Genomic DNA, 23572 nt, shown 5'->3' on the forward strand with positions numbered 1-23572 from the left:
CAGTCTCTGAATGTGGAAATTGGACATGAATACATGAACAACATGAGTTAATTATACCAAGCACACACATTCAGTGGAATTCCTCATTGTTCCGAATGAATTTCCGTTTGTGACCACTTGAGGGAGCTACCTGTGTCGAGAATGTGCTGCTACCTAATACAGGAGATAGCTCCGCGATAATAACATTACAGCACGTTGTCCTGTGTCTTTCTTTTAAAAAGCACTATGTATCTCCACTCCTCAGGTATGCATGTTGTAAATATCTTGAATTAAGGTGACATTTAAGTCAGGGAAGTAAAGGGAAGGGTTTTGTTTTGTTACTGTAATAGTTATTTTCAAATGTAGAAAAACTGCTAGTCACATTGAATATTCTCATGCTAGCACGGAGAAGATCGTGGTCCATCTCTATTGTTACATTAAGCACCGTATGATCTTTATCAAATAAAATAAAATCAAACTTTATTTAGCGCATTTCATACCAGGAGGTGTGCCCTCTGGTCGTTCTTTGAAACAAATCAATCTAGCCTACCACTATCCACCACTTGTTGCTGAATGTGAAATGTTCCCATGTGGCTGCACATGTCCCATTGCACTTGATGACATTATTTGAACTATATATTTTTAAATGACTCCCACAGAGATGAATAATTCCCAGACCTTGAAAAACACTCTGGTGTTCTGTGAACTCCCAATGTTTCTGTCCTCTAACCAGTTGGAAAGTGTTCCTTTCTCACAGAACTCCATCTGAATGAACAGACAAGAGCGTTCTTTTTGATTTTTTGAGAATATGACATTCCTCAGGCATTGAATTTTTTGCACATTTATGTCTGCACAAGTTGCCATGAGTAACATCTGTTAGATCGGTTTGTTTAGCAACAGCGACTGGAAGCACATACCTGGAGTTTGTGCCTCTGCTCTTTTGTCTCTGATTCTGACTCTGACTCAAGTGACAAGCCGCCAATGCTCGCAGAAGCACTGTTTTCCTCCTCCTCACTGTTGGTTCTGATGAAATAAGTGTAAGATTATCAAAATGTCTGGTATAGTCTACATGAATAATCTTAACACTTTTTCAATTAGAAGGCTGAAATACACTGAAAAGGGCTTTTCCATGCCCAAAGCATTCCAGATGAAGACCCCAGTCCATGCATGTTTGGGTGATCGCACTCGGCCAGTGCCCTCACCTCACACTCTGCCACCCTTAGGATCCCAAACATCAAACTGAAATTTGTTTATAATACGGGTTAGTATTAAAGTATGAATATGAGAAGACATCAGCATAAACATTCAGAGATATTTACCCTACTGGTCATAGTAGACAATCTTCATTGCGTAGAACTTGCCAGCCAGCTTGTGTTTCACTTAACAAACACATCCATAACCTCCCACACCGAGTTCTTTCACAAGGTCAAAATCCCTTGAGAAACTTTTCCTGATTCCTGATTCAAGGACCTCTTTCCCAACACAAGTAAGTTTCCACACCTAAAGTATGGTATGTACTAGTGCTGTCAAACGATTAGAATATTTAATCGCGATTAATCGCATTTTTGTCATAGTTAACTCAAAATGAATCGTGATTAATCGCAAATTTTTATCTATTCTAAAAGTCCCTTCAATAATTTTTTTCCATCATTTTTATTTTATTTGAATGCTCTTATCAACATGGAAAAGTGGATTGGTTTACTTTATGCAGTGTTTTATTTGATTGAAAAACAACATTGCCAAACTACGGAAGCGTATTGCTGCCACACTAAAAAAAAAAAAAAGCTCTCAGTATCAAGTAATTACGTGAAAGTTTCTTGTTTTAACAATATCTTTTTCACGTTTTAACATGATAAATATCATGTTATTACATGAAATTATCACGTTATTTCATGAGAATGATATTTTCACGTTTCACAGTGCACATTTCAGATAAACAAGGACTCAGTTAAACCAAGGCTTAACATTTTCTTTTTTTCAAGTTTGCTGTGAACATAGAAGTCAGGCCACTTATTTAAAAAACAATGAACCCTAACAGTTAGGTTACCAATAAAACGTAAGCCTACTACTTCTGTGCTTTCAGCCAGCTGCCTGTTGACATTTTCAGACAACAGTGAAGCTCGCTTCTTTTGCACAACACAACTTTTAAAGGTAAACGTTCTATTCAGAAGCTTTTTATCATCCATTTCGCCGTATCGCGCTCACCATTTACTTAAACGTAACGTAAGTATAATACGCAGTTTGCGAGGCCAAAAAACGTTAATCTAAAAAAATAAAGCGTTTTTAACAACACGTTAATCGCGCAATAAAACATTTGACGGCGTTAAAATGGGTTTGCGTTAACGCCGTTATTAACGTGTTAAACTGACAGCACTAGTATGTACACAAAAGTATTATTATTAGTAGTACTATTTTAGTTTCAGGTAAATGGTTGATAAATACCTCCTCACTTAACCCATTGCTACCGCATGCTTTGCATGTAGTGGCTTTAACTCTGACAGAACTATAATCTAATAACATATTGTGTAAATCTTTATGAGCCACAATAGTATTTAATGGTATTGCAGTTTCTTCCATCGTAGCTACAGCTTTACGTCTTTACATTCGGAATAGATGCATATTTTGCCCCTGAAAAGCATTTTGAAGCAGGTTTGTGGCTTTGGATGTTTTATCAAGGAACTGTTATCCAAATGCCTTCTTCGTCTTGCTCTCTGTCCTCCTAAATGACCCTCTGTGGGTCAAATGGATAGACCCCTTTGCTTTCAAATCCAGCATCACCTAGCCAAGGCTGATTGCTGACAATCCCAAATTAGCACTAGGAGACAGAAGTACTACACTATACTAACCTCTGCCTCCCCAATAGAACCTTTGCCCATACTTAATCGCATACAAACTGTATTTTTACCCAGAACATCTAAGTCACACTGTAAATCACACTGAGGTATTAGACAGGAAAATCTTGTAAAGATACAAACTATATCAGAACAAAATACAGTACTATTAGTACAAACCTAAAGTTGGGCCTTATTAACATCCAGTCCTTAACATCAAAAGCTGCACTTGTAAATGAGTTGATAACAGACAACCATATTGAAATACATTTGGGCAACTTGGGAAAAACCAGATGAATTCCTAGCCAAGTCTACCCCTCCAAGTCATGGTAACTGCCACATGCCCCGCAGTACAGGACGTGAAGGTGCAGCAACAATTTCCCATGCCAACTTTTCCTCAAGACCTGGATATTGGAGAAGTTCTGTTGTTTAAACACATGCATGAATACTGATAATGAACCTAATACCAAAACTGAGATGTCAATGTATTACGATCGTTGCTTCATTGCATTTATGCAGCAGTTTAATGTTCAAGCAGGTTAAATGGAGCAGCATTGCCCCCTGGTTGTTGTTTAACACACAAAACAGCAATGCTGGTTATAGTAACAGATTGGTAAATTATCAGTGACATTGGTTTGACAACACTCATTTGGTCTCTATGACAGAAACTAGGCAGAAAGTGGTTCAACATGCAACAGATGTATAAGCATTTTATTAAGCATTATAATTAAAAAAAATTAATATTTCAACTCAGGACATTTCTTAGAAGACATTATAACCATCATGATTTCCTAAAATTATTTTTACAATAATCAGCATGCACACCCCAGTAAAACTTACATCTATACAATAAATAACAAGCTTTTGCTGTTCACAACAGCATATTCCATTTAGTCTTACATGATTACATACATTTTGACATTATCCATTTCATAAGTAAATATATTTGCTGGGCATTTCTATAATTAAGATTTTACATTATCATTTACCTCTGTGTTCATATTAAGATTTTACATTATCATTGACCTCTGTGTTCATATTAAGATTTTACATTATCATTGACCTCTGTTCATATTAAGATTTTACATTATCATTGACAAGTGAACTGAAATTATAGATGCAGGGTTGGAGTTTGGTAAGTTACGATGAAGTGAACAACTTCTTCAACATACTAACCACCACCATCACCAACATACATTCAAATGTGTACACACACATACATCTGCACCTGATGCACAATGAGTTTTTTCTGGGAAAATTAATTACAAAAATACATTAATTTCCCCAACCAAAGACCAGATAATAGTTTCACACTGTACCGACTTTCATACAGCATGCCTGGTAGAAAGATAATACCTGCTGTGAGTTTTATTAGCAGCTCTTGCTAACTACAGTCAGACTTACCCCAAGTAAGTGGGACTAACACCCTAGGAGTCCAAGGGTTCAAGTGTCCAACCACTCCCATTAATGTGCTCTTTCATAACTGGCGTACCACAGTGCCAGTGTCCTCAGACGTTTCCGGATTGGCTAATACAGCTTGATGGTACTGACAGTCCAGTAAAAGCCCCAGGTTTAGTTTTTTACATCCCATTTAATTTCTTACTAGCTCTCATCAGCTCATACAGACAGCTCTCATAAGTGCCCTAAAAAGTATTGCAGCCGCTTGCTTCAGTTCACGAAAAAAGTCACACAGTTTTCTGATTGCACACGCTTGTTTCACTAAGCAGGAATGTTTTGATATATCTGGCAATCTCTGCAGCAGCTGGTCTTTTTTGTGGTGTTTTGGAGAGCATCTTGCTGATGAGTTTATTCTGAAATGTGTGAAGAAAAATATGAGAAGCATGAGATGAAGAATATAAAGGACTGTAACGGTGTAGCAATGACAAGGACAGAAACTCACCTCAGAGGAGTAAGCTTTGGAGAACTCAGTGGGAAATACTTGATTCCTTAAGTCAGGCCATATCTACAAGAGTAGCATACAGCAACAGTAAAAAATCATAACATCAAGTTGACAATCTATAAACCTTCCTTGCAGACACATTAACAAGCAAGCATATTTAGACGTAAGCAAAGTATCAATTTACCAGTATGATGGCAAAGGTTTACATTATATAAATAACTGAAGACCTACCTTTCCCCTTTCATAGCCTGTTGATATTTTCCACAGAAGCTCAAAACAAATCAGCCCCAGAGGAAATATGTCTGCTTTCTCATCATAGTCTCTCTGATTCTGATCCTTTGAAACAAATGTCAAATCAATCACACCACTATTCACCACTTGTAGCTGAATGTGAAATGTTCTCACGTGTCCCATTGCGCATGAAACTAAAGGCCTGTTTGCAGAGGACTCACATCTCTGTGATATTAACAGAGATGATCAAGACAACAGTCTGAAAGTTTAGTCCCATGTAAATACCTTATTTACCTACTCAGCATTACTGGACTGGAAACGTACTACGGGCACGGTTAACTTGTGTCCATGCAAGATATATATTTTTTTGTAATTTAATCATCTGTTTAACATATTCCCAAGAGTTACATACATTACATTGCACTGGATGGATACAAATCAACATAGATTTAGCTTTAAGCCTATGACTCACCTGTTCAGGGCTCATGTAGGACGGTGTGCCTTTGCCCTTCGTCCTCTTCATGAGGCCCCCATTCCTGTTTGTTACTGACGTCACCAGCCCAAAGTCTCCAATCTTTACACAGTTGTCATTCGTGAACAGTATATTGTCAGGCTGAAACACAAAACACTCTCACTGTCACAACTGGATAATCATTGGAAGAGATGGCCAAGATCGCATTTCTGCTGAAGATGTCACCTAGGGCTGGGCGATATGGGTAAAACATTATCATGATAGATATTTATATTTTCATTCGATAACGATATAAGACGATATAAATTAAGTCTGCCCTGGCTGTGGAGCTGTCAAGCTAAAAAGGCACCGGATGCCTAAAAGAGCCTGGGTGATGTAATGTTGACATTCGAACGACTCTTGAGTGACAGTTGCTATGCCAATGCCAATACGTCACCCGGGCTCTTTTATTCCTCATAACGCAATTTACTTCAGAGCATCTCGCATTGAACTTCGCTACCTGAGACCGGCTTGCTTGACGTACAATAAACCAACCAAAACAACCATGTGCTTGATGTGTGACTTTGGTAGGAAAGTTGTTGATTCGCTAGTTTATTATAGTATCAAAGTAAGCACATTCCATCAGCTACCTTGCTAGTGTACGAGCTATCTTGTTAGCTTAAAGCTATTCATCTGTTGTTGTGCTTAAATTAAGAAAGTCCTTAATGTGTTGTGATTTTTAGACATATCTGACAGCACCCACAATTACATTCGAACAAAACAGGGCATTGTTTGCACAAAATTAAAAAGTACCTGATGGCTTTCGAACAACTCTTGAGACTCTCTGACTGATAGCTGAAAAGTGTCCAGGTGCGTAGTGTCCGTTTAGGCACAATATTAAGCGACTAAAAAGTAGCTGATGGCTTTCGAACTACTCTTGACGGTGACCGGGTTACGTAATGCTAACGTTGGCATAGAAACTGTCACTCAAGAGGCGTTCGAAAGTCAACATTACGTCACCCGGGCTCTTTTAGGCATCCGGTGCCTTCTTAGCTTGACAGAGCAATCCGGGGGGTGGGGTTATCCCCTCAAGTCTAGGCTACGAGATTCAGCCCTAACAAAGCAAGAAGTTCCGATCATTTGAACGACAGCAAGAAAATGACATTTGCGAATAAAGTGCACAATGGAAACATAGGACATTGTTCGTGTTTTACTACTCAAAGCATTCCAGGGATTGAGTTACAGTGGCAAGTTAGCGATCAAAGCAACAGGTAGACCACCTCCCAATGTCAGAGCAACAGCGGCTACATTAGCTACCAATGGAGTTGAATGAATGGTGTGCTAACGGTCACATATTAGAACGTAACGTTAATGTAAAACCTTTTTTTCCTTCTGTCTAACACTGTGATAAGTGACCACCGTTTAATTTCCATAAACTGTTGGTTCGTTGTAAGGTAAAAAATTAATACATCGCTAGCGGGCGTGGTGCAGCGTGTGGAAATAGTGCTGACAGGACTAGAGAGCTAGCCAGCTAGTAGGCTATCTAGTCACTTGTTTGTAGACGCTTTAGCTGCGCAGTCTACACCATAGACATGTATAGGTCACCTATACATGTCTATGGTCTACACTCTGACCTAACCATAGACAACGCAGCGATTTAAGACTTTTTTAATGCCCCACGGCCACCCTGATACCATTTCTCCGCATTCCTGCTGCATCACAGAAATTAAATGGACTGCTGTTCCTAATTATTCTCTATCGACATTATCGATATTATTGAAAATTAATTAATGTTACGATAGTTTTATCGAGGGAAGTCATTATCGCGATAATTATTTTTATCGTTTTATCGCCCAGCCCTAATGTCACCACTCACTATTACCTTCAAGTCTCTGTGAATGAGTCCTTTTGAGTGGATATACTCCACTCCACAGATAACCTGCTGAAACACTTGAAGAGCATCCTCTCTGGTCTTCTGTGACTTCCCAAAGTTTCTGTCAATTAACCAGTTGGAAAGTGTTCCTTTCTCACAGAACTCCATCTGAATGAACAGACAAGACCCTCCCTCTCTTCAAACAGGGAGCACAACAACATCATGTAAACTCAGAGTATGTGAACACCAGACAACTAGGTGAAAAAGTTGAAAATAGGAAAAAAAAACAATTGATAATGTTTATGAGAATAGGACATTTGTTCACAGTTATGTGTGCACAAACATGGGTTCTACCGTTTGTCTAGCAGCAATGGATGGGTTTGTTTAGCATCAGCGATTGGAAGCACATACCTGGAGTTTGTGCCTCTGCTCTTTGGCTCTGATTCTGACTCTGACTCAAGTGACAAGTCACCAATGCTCGCAGAAGCACTGCTCTCCTCCTCACTGTTGGTTCTGATGACATAATATTAAGATTCAAGTGTAAGATTAGCAAAATATCTGGGATAGACACAATTAAAAGGCTGAAATACACTCTGAAGGGCTTTTTCATGCTTACTGGGAGTATGATTGCTCAGAGGTGCTGCGGTTGCCCAAAGTGTTCAAGTCGAAGACCTCAGTCCATGCAGTCGAGTAACGGACAATGTTTGGGTGATTGCAATCGGCCAGTGCCTTCACCTCACACTCTGCCTCCCTTAGGATGCCAAACACCAAGTTGAAATTTGTTTAGAAGACAGGTTAGTATGAGAAAACATCAGCATAAGCCATCAGAGATATTTAACCTACTGGTCATAGTCGACAATCTTCATTGCGTAGAACTTGCCATCCAGCTTGTGTTTCACTTGAGAAACCCATCCATAACCTCCCTCACCAAGTTCTTTAACAAGGTCAAAATGCCTTAAGAAACTTCAATGACAAAGGAGAAAACAGAAAAGTTGACAAATCATCTTATATCAGCTCTACTAGATCTGATCCACAGAGATACGGATACCTACCTCAAACCCGATTCTGGTTTATCAGTGAGATTTTCTGCAAAGACTCTAAACCAAATGGCAAGGCAAGTAGAAATCAAATGATTAGGCTATATAGTCAGACATATTGTAGTAAAACAAGGAGTTAATAGAACAGTGTCCTTCTCAACTTTACCTGTTTCCTGATTCAAGGACCTCTTTGCCACTACCAGCGAGTTTCCACACCTTTTCATCCAATTTTTCCACTTTGCCCGTTCCAAGCAGGTTATACAGCATTTTCTTAACAGACTTGCGCTCCTGATTTGTGTTTTTGGCTATTTGACCTGCCGTCATTCCCTTTTCCTCTCCTTCGTTCTTCAAAGCCCTCATTAGGTCCTGTTCCTCTTTAGCCAGCTGTCTTACTGCCACTTCAGGTGTATCCGCTTGTTTTTTTTTGTAAGGACCACAGAGGAGGGCACTCGTTTGACGCATGTAGTTGGCCTGCAACCTTGAGACCGTACAAAACTCCGTTTACATCTTTAGTAGTTTTCAGTCCAACTGCTTTGGCTATCTGTAAAGCATTGTAGGAAGCACCTGACGGACAACCCTCGAAGAAGGAAAGTATTCTCTCCTTCGAACACATTTTCGTGAAGTTAGATGTTCCAGTAGCCGACATCGACCCTTAATCAAATATTCCTTTTTTTGGCAACCAATAGCTATTTAACATTGTCAGAAAACACTAGCGTATAGTCCGTCTCCGTCAGCATTCGCATCACACGACCTAAATGAGTTTTGATTCCCCTCCGAGTTACTTTAACAGGAACCACATTGGTTTCAGTTTCGATTCATATCGTTGAAACTAGCAGTACATCTCAAGGAATGCTGAATCAAAACTGTCCGTCAAAATGGTGGGCCTTTAGCCTTCATTCATGTTTTGACTGCTAGCTAGGAATAGCTAAATTACTTCCTACACATGCTGACCGTTTTAGGAAACGGTGGCTTGTAACAACATCCAGCGTGGAAATCTGAGAATGATCCAGAATTATGTCACCATGACTCATGATTTTTTTTAGACGCGCTTAAAGGCACCCAGTGCAACTTTATGTAAACATTCAATGAAAAATAAACATTACATTTCCAGTCTTTTTTACACGTAGTAAGTTTCAATAACTCCATACCATTAGGCTACATATCGACATTCAAGGAGCAAAGATGAGACGTCGTTGTGTGGTGAGAACTGATAGAAAATCGTAAACAACAACAATCGCCGGTGGGGAGAGGCTATTTTTCCATTGACTGCTTTATTTATTGTAGGTAACAAAAAATAAAGAAAATGGCGGCGATTGTTGTTGTTATCGATTTTCTATCAGTTCTCACCACACAACGACGTCTCATCTTTGCTCCTTGAATGTCGATATGTAATGGTATGGAGTTATTGAAACTTACTATATGTAAAAAAAAGACTAGAAATGAATGTTTATTTTTAAGCCTCGAAAGTTGCACTGGGTGCCTTTAAGATATCCCATTCGAGGATGATTAGAGAAGTGTATCCTACTTTAACCTCCAGTCCACTTCCATGACCTTAACTGAAGTTTGCATTTAGGGTGTGTTATGGTGGGCAGCTCCTTTATAAAGGTTTCATACTTCTGGCAGTAGCATAATTTCGATATAAATGTACTGAGATTCCAACTTTATTGTTGTGTGTGTGTGTGTGTTTTTGTTGTTGTTGTCTATGTGTGTGTTTGTCATGGGTCTATCAGGAGTAATAAACCAACAATTGTGAATAAGTGTAAAGTGTACACCAAGTCTGGCAAAACTCAATATGTCCATCTCCCCCTAAACATAACTAAAGCATGAAGACCAAGCTATAAAAAATAAAATAAAACAAAGACACCTTATCCTTAAAAACATGTTCACTAATCTCTTACAAATGTAGCAGATGCTATCCATGGGAGAAGGCATAGTGTGCTTTTGATGTTTGGCTCACTTAGCTAAGGAAGTTGTAACCTGAGGTACTGAGGCACAGTAAACTATAAACATGTATCTTCTTCAGGACCAAGGACAGCCAGCTCTACTACGGCACAGAAAACCACTAGAGGAGATTCTTTATGAATGATACAAAACCACTGTGGTTGCATCTCTTTAGTCTCTCTTGCCTGGCTCGTTTTTCAGCCATTTAAACTTGGACATGACCTATTATTGACTTTTAGTCATCCATGGGAAGACTGTTGTTTGGCATGGGTCATTTACAGTACATTAAGCCACTAAATAAGAACACAATCATTTTTATTGTAAGTATGTTAACACAAGATACAAGTCCATACAAGATATGGATTGTAGTCATTTAACTACAATGATTTCATCATTATGTGTTTAGTTTTGTGATGCAATTCCATTATTGTCATAAACATTTGGACCAAATCAATAAAATTGACGAATCCAGACGGACACAATGGACAATGTCCCCCCTCCCAAAGCATGGTAAGCAGAAATGAATAAAACTAAATGTAGAAAAGGCAGAATATGAGTAAAGTTTTATACAAGTTCCATAAGCCACACCACAACAGAAGTAATTCTACTCTTTTTAAAACCCTGCCACCACCTAGGGGGCAGTACTGTCTATGGCAGTTTACAATGACCAGAACACCTTCAATAGTAAATTACACATTTTGGCATCAAACTGGGTTTCACATACATTTTGCAGATCTAATCTGCATAAATTAAGAATAGCAAGATTTCATTCCAACAAGACCCAGTTATGTTTTGTAGTAGGCAAAACTACAGATTTAAACAAAACAGACTATAGATTTAAAGTGCTTGATGGTTGGTCAAGAGCCACCTAGAGTTGGCATGTAAAAACAAACATACAACACATCTTAAGAACAGTCACTCTGTTACATTAGACAGCCAACATGGCTGAACTTTACAGCGTTTGTTTACTATAACTTAAAGTTAACATAGATGTGACTTCCATATTTAGAAAATTTGTCAATGGATTTCTTGATTAATTTCATCTGCAGTTCATGCATGATTTACATATATGCACTCTGTTAACGCTTTCGTTATACAAATATCAACAACAGCATAATGCAAACATGGCAATGTATAATCAAGGAAAGACTTGATTATAGGCTTATGTAACATTTGTGACCATTTGAGGAGTCTCATTATTGCAATTCAAACTGTCATTGTGTTTCTTTTATTACAATTCTGATCTTGGTTGGCTTCGAAATTCTCCAGCTCTGGGACCAGGTCTTGGGCATCAGGTCTCTCCACGGCATCAGGACACAGCATTCGCTCAATAATCTTGTGCTACATCAGACAAAGACGATGAAACATAATGAAGTTATCACTATGTGTCCAAGAACTAAGAATGTCTTTCTTCACTGGTGATAGCAAGGGCTCATAGCAACATTTAAGTATACATATTCATATTTTTATTAAATTACATGAATTAAAGTACTTAAAAGTAACCATCAAATATATTTTTCTTCCGTGAAAAGTATTATTCAAGCCACTTACTTCACTGTTAAACTGATCACAGAATTCCTGTGGAAATGTGTTTTCCCTGACATCATCAAAAATCTGCGAAAAACATATACATGTATCAGTTATAGAGTAATTTCCAGAAAACAATGACCAATAACCAATTCTACCAATGGAAACACTCACTTTATACTTTTCCATCTTTGTATCCATTTTCCAAAGAAGTTCAAAATAAATCAGCCCTAATGAAAATATGTCCACTTTTCTGTCATAGGAAGACTGGTTCATCTGTAAAGTAAGCAACATTTAGCATAACAGAATGTGAAACAGGGTTATTAAGACATGTGAATGAGTAGTTATTTCCAGATGCTCTGATGCTTAAGCCTTGTGTTTACATTGAATGAATCAATGGTATGATACAACCACATTTACCAACATATATAACAATTACCTGTTCAGGACTCATGTAGATTACAGTACCAGTCCGCTTTGTCCGTTCCAGCAGGCTATCATCGTTGTCACTGTCTGCTGCAGTCACCAGGCCAAAGTCGCCTATCTTCACCTCACGATTTTTTCCAAACATGATGTTTGTAGGCTAATATGAACATCAAAACAATACAAGTACTAGGCTATGACATAGAAGAGGACCAACAAACTAATGAAAAAGGTTTTGAACAATCTGATGAAAAAAATTGAGTTCATCAACAATGTATGATTGTTAAAGTCCATGTTATATATGATGGACCCAGATATTCTTTAGAACGTTCATTCTACACCATTCTAAACACACTGGTGTGACGGTACCTGCTGAAGGGCTAATTATGCTGCAAACAACTCTTATACAAGAGATATTCTCGCAATAATTAGTTTACTGAACGTGTACATATTGCAAAGTGGTATTACACTGGAGCAGTTGGAAGCATGTTAATGGCTTACTTTCAAGTCACGGTGCATGAGATCTTGAGAGTGAATGTAGACCACTGCTTTTACAATCTGCTTGGTGATGTCAAGGGCATCCTGTCGTCTATGTGGGTCTGGGTGTGTGTTTCTTTCCTTGATCCATGTTGAAAGCGTGTTACTCTCACACAGTTCCATCCTGATATAGAGGAACTCCGTGGTGGAGTTGCTTTCTGAACTGAGGATGTAATCACAGTCACCAACTGAGGAGTTCACACACACTCACATAACAAATATGCCACTTTAGTCTTGCGTAGGTGCACCTTTAACCAAAGAAGCACTCTCAAATGTTTGCTTGCCTAGGTGCGCAAATGGAAGGTAGTTAATTGTATCCTGATACATTAACCTATAAATCACTTAGAGTGCTCTATTGGGTAGAAAAGCGCTATAGAAATGTAGTCAATTTACCATTATTTTTAATATACTGGGTTTCTTTAAATTCTCTATCAATGAGATTGTTCTTCATCAAACTGCAAATTAAACTGCATAAGGTGAATCATTAAACGAAGAAGACAAGTGGATGAACGAGGATTCCGTTTACTGAGGTTTACAAGATTTACAGCAGCAAGGCACTTACCCATTATCTTATAATTACCTCTAGCTGCAGTTGAGATAGGTTTCTATGTAACTAAATACTGACATTTTTGAACGTGGTGAAAACTTACTTTGGAGTGCTGCAGCTATCACAGCCACCATTTCCACATGCAATGTTGTCAATCCAAGAATTATGGTAGCGCACAATGTTTGGGTGCTCTAGACGTGCCAAAGCCCTAACTTCTCTTGAGGCTTTTCTAGATGGGATTAAACAGCAGTTTAACAGAACAACAAAAACAGGTTTAAATTTATAAAAATTTAAATTAAGTAAAGCCACCACTTACTCTGTATTTTTTACAATCTTCACTGCAAAATATGCATCTTCAACCACATTTCTTGCCTTGAAGACACGACCAAAACCCCCTTTGCCTATGCGCTCTATATGGTCAAACTCCTTTTCAAATCTGCAATAAAGTCATAACAATCATATTTTGGTATTCATACTACTTGCATGAATGCACGACTGACTGTACATAGATAATGCTAAATAATCTCCACTTACCTGGACCGAGTAACTTGACCAGTGAAATTGGTTGAGAAATTGGGTCCATCCTTAAAAGCAGATATTTAAACAAGTCATCCACACAAAATGTTGCATAACGTGCTGTTTTGCAATATTCGTGTTTTGTGTTGTCCACAAAGTCTGTTCAGGATTCAATAAGAACCTTATCTAAATTCATACTGTGCATATATCCAGAATGACATACCTCTCTGATTTTATTTGGAGAATTATTGAAATTTGGTGCTAATCTAAGAAAAAGAAGATGAGAAAACAATATCAGAAGAGCTATAGCCTGAAAAACATAAAGCAATATAAATTGAAATTATCATAATGGTGGCACTTGCATCCATTTAGGCTTATTTTGAGCGGGAGTCGCCCCTTGTACCTACAACAAGCATGAAAACATGGTTAAACACTTCAAATAATTCAATAAACAAAAAAAAGTGAAATCCGCAAATTCCGACACTCACAGTTTAAAATGAATAATGATGACTATAAGAAGTGTGTTTTAAAACAATTCCTAAAAGGAAATGTGACTAACTTTGAAGGAGCTTTTGGGTGAATCCTCAAAGACAATAAAGCTACTTGCACTTGCAGGACTCAATTCTTGTGATTCACTGTGTCAAAATAAAACATAAATGTAACACATAAAGTACACAAATGTAACAAATAAAGTTCACACTGATCAATCATATCTCATATGATTACCTACAAGTTTAACACTCACCATGTCTTAGGGGTTTGACAGAGTGATTCATTTTCAGAGACACTTGACTTGCTTGAAACCTAGGGTAAACATACAAACATGTGGCCGCTGTATATCAGTGGGGATGACATGTTCACAACAGTCTCCTAAACTTCCCTCATGCTACTACCTATATTTACTGGGTTTAAATATTAAACATGATATAGTATGGGTATGGCTTATAGAGTAGAGCTGATGACTGTGTATGACGTGATTTCCTTAACCAATGGCGGAGTAGGAGTCCTGAAGGTTTTAGCGGATGAGTCTCTTTTCGCTTTGCTGAAAACATAGCATTTATTCAAGCAACTTTCTTGTTACGACCATAATTAATCTGACTCCATTTTCATTGTCTGACTCCACTCAATTAGGAACTCAGCCACAGCTCCTGTCTTTTAATGTAGATTGCTACCAGTTTTGTAGGTTGTCCTCCAACTCATTTATTTGTATAACAACTATCGTCTGTTTTAGGAATGCCCCCCTTACTTTTTAATAACCGGTTTCTTCTAGGGATTGTATTAGGGATAACATGGTATACAAATTAACCACATGGACAGTGGTTTCTCGTGATGAGGATCACACTTTAACACAGACAACTGGAGGGGGTTTGCCCCCTCCAAAGAGAGGTTACCTTACGACTCACAGAGACTAGAATTCTCATGTCTCTGAGATCAATGTCAAAACTAATCTATGCAGCTGCAGGACTGATTCCACTACCACTCAGACTGACACCATTCAAATAAGCCCAAAGATGACTAAGAAATCATCTTCCAATGCAATATTTCACTTAGCACTCTTAAATTAATTTTCCTGCCCCTAGTTTCACCCTTGTATGGAAAAGCACAGGGAGAAAGCCATAGACAGAGGATAGAGATACGAGTCTCAGCAGTGGGTTGGGAAGATCAACAACTGGTACAGTGCAGTCCTGGAATGTTTGTTAGAGGCACCATAAACCAGCACCTCAGCCACACCAGATGAGTAATTACAAGTGGAAGAAGGCCATTTGTGGGTTTGCAATCCAAAGATTCTCTTCCTGCCTTACAACTGCTTTACTGTATGATAGGGATGCACGATATTGAATTTTAGCCGATATCCGATATGCCGATATTTACAAGCTCATTTTGGCCGATTGCCGAAGCCGATACCGATATATACACCTCAGCTTTTTGATTATTGAAAAGTCTCTCCTGTACTAGAATTAATCTGTTATTATGCTAGGGTATTGCTGTAAATACAGGACATTACAGACTTGATTTGTATCAATTTAGAAATAGACATTCACTCATGAAACTGAAATGGTTTCAAATATGGCAGATTTATTTATATTTCCACGTCACAATTTTCATACTTGAACAGTACCTCCTTGAACTTAAACAACTACACTCTGGAAATGCAGCTTGGCTAACTTTGCAAGCTAACCTTGGTTAACTGACTTACAGTTTAATAACGTCCCTTCTAGGATTTCTAGACTAATCTATGTAACGTTATTGCCAAGTTAGCTGTCTAAATTCCATAAATGCAAAAGTGAGCCATGTACAGATAGCGTGGGCTTGTGACATAACGTTTCACATCCCGTGAAATGAGGTATCATCAACTTCTCTGGTGTCACGTAGCATGCAAGCTAACAAGCTAGTGTTGTGTAGCTAACTCCGTAACTTATTAAAGTCTATTAGCGCGACAGGTAATGTTGTAAAGCGTAGCACGCGGGTGGTCTGCATCTATGCATGAAACCTACGTTATGGCCAAGCTGCATCTCCTACTCCTTCTCCTGAAAAGTTTCCTGACAAATAGACATTTTGTCATCATCCTCTGATACTGTGAAGTAGGCTACTGCCACACAGCCGACGCTCATAAATATTTGCTTCGCGTGTGCATAATTTACACGTCACCTTATCGGCCAGGTATATCGGCAGAAATGTTTCATATCTGCAGATACCGATAATTACGTTTTGAAGCCGATATCTGCCGATACCGATGTCTTGCCGATATTATCGTGCATCCCTACTGTATGACTGCTTTCTACCAGACATTATAAGAGAGGAGAGGAAACACTGACAGGAAAATTAATATGGGAAATAGGAGGGAATCCGTAATGCTAAACATGGCGGATTTGTAGCTGGGAGTCCTGCCCTGTAGTGATGCGCGAGAGGGCGTTATTTTAACACCCGCCCCAACCCGACCCAAGAAATTTTCCAAACCGCCCCGCCCGACCCGTGGGGAATTCTGAAGCGGCCCGCCCGTCCCGCCCAATTTGACCCGCAAAAAAATAAAAAATAATAATAACAACAAATAAAATAAAAAGCCTGGGGCTGAGGGTTATGCCTAATTTAACACGTAACTAAATGAGAAGGATTTGCGCTAAATTCGCATTATTGTTAAACTTCAACGGCAGGTCTACATCAAACAACAACAACGACATTATTGAAGAACTGTTAACAAATGCGTGGAAGACATAGCCTATGTCTATCTATGATGTTCCCACAAACAGACACATAGCGCAGGCAATAATAACAGATTTGATGTACCTGTTTTATGCCCATCATATTTGTACAGCGCCTCACATTGAAGACACATGACGTAGTCTGCAATGGTGTCATCGGACAGCACGACTTGTCCAAATGTTTCCCACACCTTGCTCTTTTGGTAGGCTTTCCGTACAACCTTTGCATCGCCTTTTTTAATCTTCTCTCTTATTAAGTCAGCTATTATTGGAGTCCTCCTAGAAGTTTTGGCGGTGCAAACAAAAACTACGGATGGCGTGTTGGGATAAACTAAACGCAGCTGTATCTTAAACTATACCATTCTAAAAGGTAATCATAATTTTACAAAATATAAAGTATAGAATAAAATGTGAGGTGGACACCCAGGTTATGTAGCCTAACTCAGACGACTAGCAGGAGTGGGAGCTTTGAGTGCAATAACTTTGTGACAGTGGGATGTAATTGTTAAGTTCTGTAGGCTAACGCAAAATTGTGATTCCACTTATGTATTCCAAAAGTTCCGGGTTGCGGGTTTTGACTATTTTGACCCGCCCCACCCGAACCCGCGATACTTAGAGAAAACTGCTACCCAACCCACCCGGCCCGCGGGTGCCCGCGGGTAATTGGGTAACCCGCGCATCACTACTGCCCTGTATTATAAAGTACCAATCACATTGTTTATTTGCACTGTTGCCATAGTTATAGCTGCGCTGTGAAATTCGTTGCATGAACGGTATACAAGTCAACACGAAGAATAACATATGTTTTTTGCCTTATTTGAGCCTTGGTTAAACAATGTTCAGACAGTTCATGTCAGATTTAAACTCAGATTATATACTTTTAATGTCTGTTTTACAATCCTATGTGGAGCATCTCCCCCCATTAATTTACTGTAGATGGGAGCCTGTTCTTGTTTGCCCGTAATAGCTGTCCAGAGGAATTGCCAAGATGGCTACAGAGTGGCAAGTCTTGCCTCTAAGGACTTTGTTTCTTACACATGCTCAGTGGGTTTTATGAGAAACACGTAATGAATGTTTACCTGACTTGGCAGCTGGTCTTGAATCACACCCCATGCCAGCTGAGCAGCCTGCTGCTTTGCCTCTTTGGCTGTCCTACCACAGCCCTCGGGATACTCAATCTTACCTATTACTACTTTATAAACAAACCTGTAGATTGAAAGACACATTTCACAGAGTATGTAGTTTGTCAATGCATATAGACAAACAATAGACGACGCATTTTAAATATTAGGCACTTTTGACTGCTGATTATTTTAACAACTTCAGTAACCTTGTGTGTCTCCACTTACTCAGGGTTGTGGGATGGTCCTCTTTTCTCCACCAGCTTAAAATCGTGTCCCAGTTTCTGCAGTTGACAATGGTCGTTCAGTACTCCTATGAAATTAGTCTGGGGCACATCACTGCTGAGATCATTCGTAGGTGTCACCCAGCCATTTTCAAAGATATGGCTGTGAAGAAAAAAATGAATTAATACAATTAGCATCACTACTAAACACTTGTTTACAGTTTGACAGATGAGCTAAGCTTTGCTTAGAACAGCACACTTACATTCTTTGAATTACAAAGTCTCAATAGATTATCTGGGGCTTCCAGGCACTATTACACTTTTGGTGGACTATTACACTATTGACTGTTTCACAACATAAAGACTGTGACATGGAGAAATATTGGTGATCTAACTTCATGCAGCTCCTGGAAGAATATGCTTTCGTACCTTAACTGGCCAAAACATTTCCTTCAAGACAGAAACCTGAAATAAACTGTACTGAAACTACTCTCCTAAATCCTCCATCAGGTCAGTCTTGTGCCAAACCTATAGTTTCTATGGGCCTCGTTTCCCGATAACGACGTATCTTAACGGCCTACGTGGATTTTGGCGACATCATAGACTCATCATTGCCGTAAGTGCGGCGTCGGGAAACCGCTCCGCAATATCCCTCTTACAACCGATTTCAAGTCCTTTTTAGCGTTCGGGAAACTAGGCCATGTTCTATTTCTATGACATACAATCTTTTGTTGGATGATTCAGTTCCAGTTGAAATAAACAAACAACATTGTTCTTCTCTGATTAACAACTAAAAGTACCTAGGAGAAGATACACTTTGTTTGTTGAACTCTTCATGTTGTCTTGAAGTAGGTCCACTGCAACTATCAGCTAGAGTCTAAAAAACATGAATAAAATGCCTGTTACATATTTTGGGTGATTTTACATTTGAAATGGCCACATAGGAGAACGTTCAATTTAACCATGCTCATCAATGACTCTACAATCACGACTGTAATCAATGTTATGTGTTTTCTTTCATACCCCTTGCTCTTCTGAAGTCCGCAGATAAACAAGTCTGGCAGCCTCCTCTCTAGCCTCCTTCCTTGTTTTCCCATAAGCATCTGGGTACGATTGATCACCACAGACATACCTACAGCAGCTAAGACATGATGATTCATATGAGAGGGACCTTTTCAAATCCACTTTGACAAAATAGCATCCTCTACTCAAGGTCAGATTTCATACAAATTTTAAATTATGTTTCAACACTTACTAAGGTGCTGAGCCCAATCCTGTTGACTCAACAAGCATAAACGCATCTCTGGTCTTGTGGCTGTACTCATTGAGCCAACACTGATAATTGGCTTGAGTAATGCCGGCTGGAATTTCAGATGTCTGTGAGGTTGGCAAAGTATTCTGAACAGAAGTGTAGCAAATATTAATAATTGGTCATCCACATAATACACAGACCAAAAACATTGCTCATTTGCTTCCTCTGAAAGCAGGTTTTTTAACAAAAGGTATTTCTTACAAAACAGACCAGGCTAAACTTGACTTAAGGTGCTGGGCTGATTTTTACTTCATTCAATACTGCCACAAACACTTCCTTTAAGAACAAGGGGTAAAGAACAATCAATCAAATTATCTTACAACACCACTGCACTCTGATTGAAGGATTTCCAGGGCCTTTTGGGCAGCATTTTCCTTAGCCTCTTTCTTATTTTTCCCAACTGCTTCAGGATAAGGCGTGCCGTTGACTACAGCCCGTAGAGTAAACCTACAAGAAAACAGCTGCACTGGTCAAATACACGTGTCATATCGTAACACAGCCGGCTAACCTTGAAGCTTGTTGACAGACAGTAGCTTGAATCCTACGTTTTAATATGGTCCAGGCCAGTGACAGCCACCTCTTCATATCGCACTATGACTCGTGTCTTTTGCCCGTATTCGTTTAGTTTTGCGGCGCAATTCATCAGGTCCACCGACTGCAGTCTTCTGTAAGGAAGCTTGGGATAGCTCTAAATGAGACATGACTCATGACGATACAAAATATCATGTTATTTATTTAAAGCAATGACAGCCTTTGTAGGCTACACAATAATACATGTTGTAGGGTGCTACATAGCGTTCGAATTTGTGTCCAAATAGATTATTAGACGAAAGAAACTCAGCGGTCATGTTTGTTGTAACATTTATACCACGTAGCAGCAAATGTCAGGTCTGTTCAAAACACACGCACGTGCAACTTGCAAGCTAAAATACATTAAAACACTAAGTGAACTTACTGTACTTAAGCAATCGTACACCGAAACATTAAACTCCGCGGTTTTGTGTAGGCCTCAACGACCCAAGGAACTGTGCCGCTGACTTCTACTTTCGTATATGGTTATCGCTCTAACTATTGAGTTTCGATTTCCCGACTATAGTGTCATCTTGGTGGAGCCAATGGACACACAGAAACCCGACACGTGGGAGGCCTGAAACAGAGCAGGAACTGAACTGTCTGTCAATCAGGTTTGTTGCTATCGTGTGTATAGGATTAGGTCTACTCATCTGTAATATAAGCAAATGCCAGAATTGACAGTTTTCTGTTTCATTGCTCTGCTTACCATTATAATAGTAACCTTATGAGGACATTGTATACCCACTAAGATGTTGTACAACCAACACTTGCTGGCCGAATGCTTCCCCTTTGTATCCACAATTGATTCTGTATAGTTCATATAATATTATCTTTTATGTCTCATGGAATCATGTATGTATTGTGTATATATCCCACATGTGTGCTAACATGTTTTATCCTCTGAAACATGTATAAATCCATCTTCTTGCTCCTAATTCTCTCTTCCCCTTCTCTTCTCCCTTCCTTTCCACCCCGTCCCTTCCATCTCTATTTCTCCAGACTACCAGTCCCAAGCAGATGGGTCCATCCTTTGAGCTGAGGTTCTGCCCAAGGCTCCTTCCTGTTAAATGGGAGTTTTTCCTTGTCCCAGTCGCTTAAGTGCTTGCCCTAGCGGGGTTCAGGCTCTGGGCTCTGTAACTGGACTCGATAAATGTTCCCAGTAGAACGTTTATGGAAATGACAATGTTTTAATTTTCTCAACATGAATAACAACAAAAACACAACAATGACAAATAAAAAGCAGGTTCCATTCCTGCACACAATTATTTAAGTGTAATTACACTAAAACTTGTGTTGTCTTTACACATCTTATAAAAAGAAACAACAGAGAATTGAAAGTATTATGTCCTCAGCAATGTCAATCATGGTCAGCTGCTGTGTCTCCAGGACAGTTTGAATCCAGATCTTCCTCATCTATTTGATTGAAAAAAAAAAAACATGACCTGATTAGTTTTACAACAGTGCTGACATATCATGTAAAATGTAAGAATGTACAAAAATGTCAAATGCAGCAGCTGACACCATGCGATGCTTACCACAGTTAGCACTAGGACTTACCATTGTATGTTGTTCCACACCATATGCAGTAAAAATGGACACCCCTCAAGTAAGATGTGAGAAAGTGTAGCTTATCCAACGACTGTGAAGTAAAATAAAGTGCAAATGTAAGGATGGCTGGCACAACAACATATATGTTATTATTATGCTATACATAGGGGTATTTTCTAAAGGCGTCAATTCATTTTCCAAAAATGTTGAAAAGATATTGTTGCTGAGATTTGTATTCACCGTTAACTCCTCATCTTCATCCACGTCCTGCTCCTCCTCCTCCTTCTCCTCCTCATCTTTCCTGCATTCCTCCTCCTCATCATCATCTTCATCCTCTTTCTCTTTCTCTATTTCTGGCCAATACCAACATTCCCTGGGCGCAGTGATACCCTAAGAAGGTGAAAATTCACAAACAATAAGCATCCAGAAACTTTGAACTTTGTGCTAGTGAGATCCAGTGGATAAAGGCTCTCTCAGACCTTCTGGCTATCGAGTTGTTCACAGGCTCGCTGGCTCCTTTTCAGATCGCCTTCTGTCTGACGTTCTTCTCTCTCTGTTCTCTTCCTTTCCCTTGGGTAACAATCACACAGCAATGTAAATAGTGAGGAGTCATTTTATTTCAAACTGTAGTAGCCTAGACTAGCCCAGGCAAGAATATGCTTTGGCACCTGAAGGTCTCCAGAGATTCTTTCTCCTCCTGTTGTTTCACTCGAGCCTTCCGTCGGTAACCTTCAAGTTCCTTTTCTGCCTTCCTTTTCTTTACCTCCTCCATTCCAATACCCCCTCTGTCTGATACAAGCCCAGAGTGGGATCAATTCCAAGATTGTTATTGTTAATTGATTGAAATGGTAAAATGGCAAATTAACGATGATTTCCAAATACAAGTTCTAACCTGTTTTAATGTTCATAGGAATTGGCCCAACTCTCCCAGCTCCTGTTAAATGCAGAAGAGGAAACAATTTACAATTCAGAGCTGCTGGTACTGATGTCAAACACCATCATACATTTAACGTTACTAACCTCTTTTGCCAAGTCCTTGGCCTACTTTATATCCCATTTTTTGCAGCAATTCAAATCCTTTATTTTCATTGCTGATAGAACTCTGTAAAACTGCTTCACGACTCTCCTGCTCCTGCTCCTTGTAAGTTTTCTGACGGTTCTGTTGATTCTTCTCCTTAATCGTGACCTCTTTTTTTATTGCGTCTCTCGCCCGTTTCACCATTGGCACACCTGGCCTTACGTCAGGTCTATATATTAAATATATATAAAAACATATATCAGAGGAGTTACAGATTATCTTTTTTTTTTTTTTTTTTACAACTTTACAGACACAAGTTTACACAGGCAGTGTAACCCAATGCACGGTTAATTACAAAATATGTAGGAGATCACCACAGATCCACATATTACAACATATTGAAATGAACGTTATTAACGTATAAGAACAGTAGCTTGAGTTCACACCTAGATATCTACTAACCTTACAAACTGTAGAGCTACGTTACCGAACTGCAAAGGTTAAAACAAAATAATACTGTAAAGGACGCCTGCAACCTACGAACGAGCGTCCAAAATGCTAGCTAAACAATGTACTCACATTCGACTGAGAAAAGCGTCAGACATGTAATCATCTTCTTCGTCGGCCATTATGTGTTTCAATCTACTCTTTTACTCTTAAATGCTGAAAACACTTGAACGACAATCCACTAAAGAAGTGACATTAGGCAGCTGCATCAATGTTGACAATATTGCTGACCCTGTCCCTCGGTTGAAATGTCCCGGGTAGAATTATTTACAGGTA

The 23572-nt window shown here is 39.1% G+C and overlaps 3 protein-coding genes across 5 annotated transcripts; all 3 read right to left on the reverse strand.

Annotated features, from left to right (window-relative positions):
• Positions 1-4152: 4152 nt before the first annotated feature.
• On the reverse strand, positions 4153-8630 carry pkz (protein kinase containing Z-DNA binding domains). The gene is made up of 10 exons (XM_080849205.1): positions 8469-8630; positions 8318-8362; positions 8109-8228; positions 7882-8016; positions 7677-7778; positions 7275-7461; positions 5414-5554; positions 4942-5046; positions 4711-4773; positions 4153-4621 (listed from the first exon to the last, which is right to left on the reverse strand). Exons 1-10 carry the CDS (start codon positions 8624-8626, stop codon positions 4496-4498), a joined length of 1182 nt encoding a protein of 393 aa, XP_080705331.1. The 5' UTR covers positions 8627-8630; the 3' UTR covers positions 4153-4495.
• Positions 8631-10742: 2112 nt separating this feature from the next.
• eif2ak2 (eukaryotic translation initiation factor 2-alpha kinase 2) lies at positions 10743-20723 on the reverse strand. Of its 3 annotated transcripts, none has more exons than XM_080849361.1 (20): positions 20606-20723; positions 20196-20326; positions 19971-20097; positions 19594-19736; positions 19362-19479; positions 19139-19215; positions 18343-18501; positions 18073-18199; positions 14539-14597; positions 14353-14428; positions 14156-14196; positions 14017-14059; positions 13812-13861; positions 13594-13713; positions 13381-13506; positions 12695-12893; positions 12210-12353; positions 11945-12046; positions 11795-11857; positions 10743-11584 (listed from the first exon to the last, which is right to left on the reverse strand). In XM_080849361.1, exons 2-20 carry the CDS (start codon positions 20291-20293, stop codon positions 11450-11452), a joined length of 2007 nt encoding a protein of 668 aa, XP_080705487.1. In that variant the 5' UTR covers positions 20294-20326; positions 20606-20723; the 3' UTR covers positions 10743-11449. The 3 variants fall into 3 exon arrangements, with proteins under 3 accessions (XP_080705487.1, XP_080705488.1, XP_080705486.1); XM_080849362.1 differs by having other exon boundaries at positions 20196-20315; positions 20606-20699; XM_080849360.1 differs by having other exon boundaries at positions 20196-20338; positions 20606-20699.
• A 692-nt stretch (positions 20724-21415) lies between these two features.
• On the reverse strand, positions 21416-23527 carry gpatch11 (G patch domain containing 11). The gene is made up of 8 exons (XM_080849193.1): positions 23369-23527; positions 22792-23018; positions 22664-22705; positions 22440-22560; positions 22251-22341; positions 22012-22161; positions 21781-21862; positions 21416-21636 (listed from the first exon to the last, which is right to left on the reverse strand). The coding sequence occupies exons 1-8, from the start codon at positions 23416-23418 to the stop codon at positions 21581-21583; spliced, it is 819 nt and encodes a 272-aa protein (XP_080705319.1). The 5' UTR covers positions 23419-23527; the 3' UTR covers positions 21416-21580.
• Between the last annotated feature and the right edge of the window lie 45 nt (positions 23528-23572).

Source organism: Sprattus sprattus (genome assembly GCF_963457725.1).
Source record: "Sprattus sprattus genome assembly, chromosome: 12".
Classification (NCBI taxonomy): Eukaryota; Metazoa; Chordata; class Actinopteri; order Clupeiformes; family Clupeidae; genus Sprattus; species Sprattus sprattus.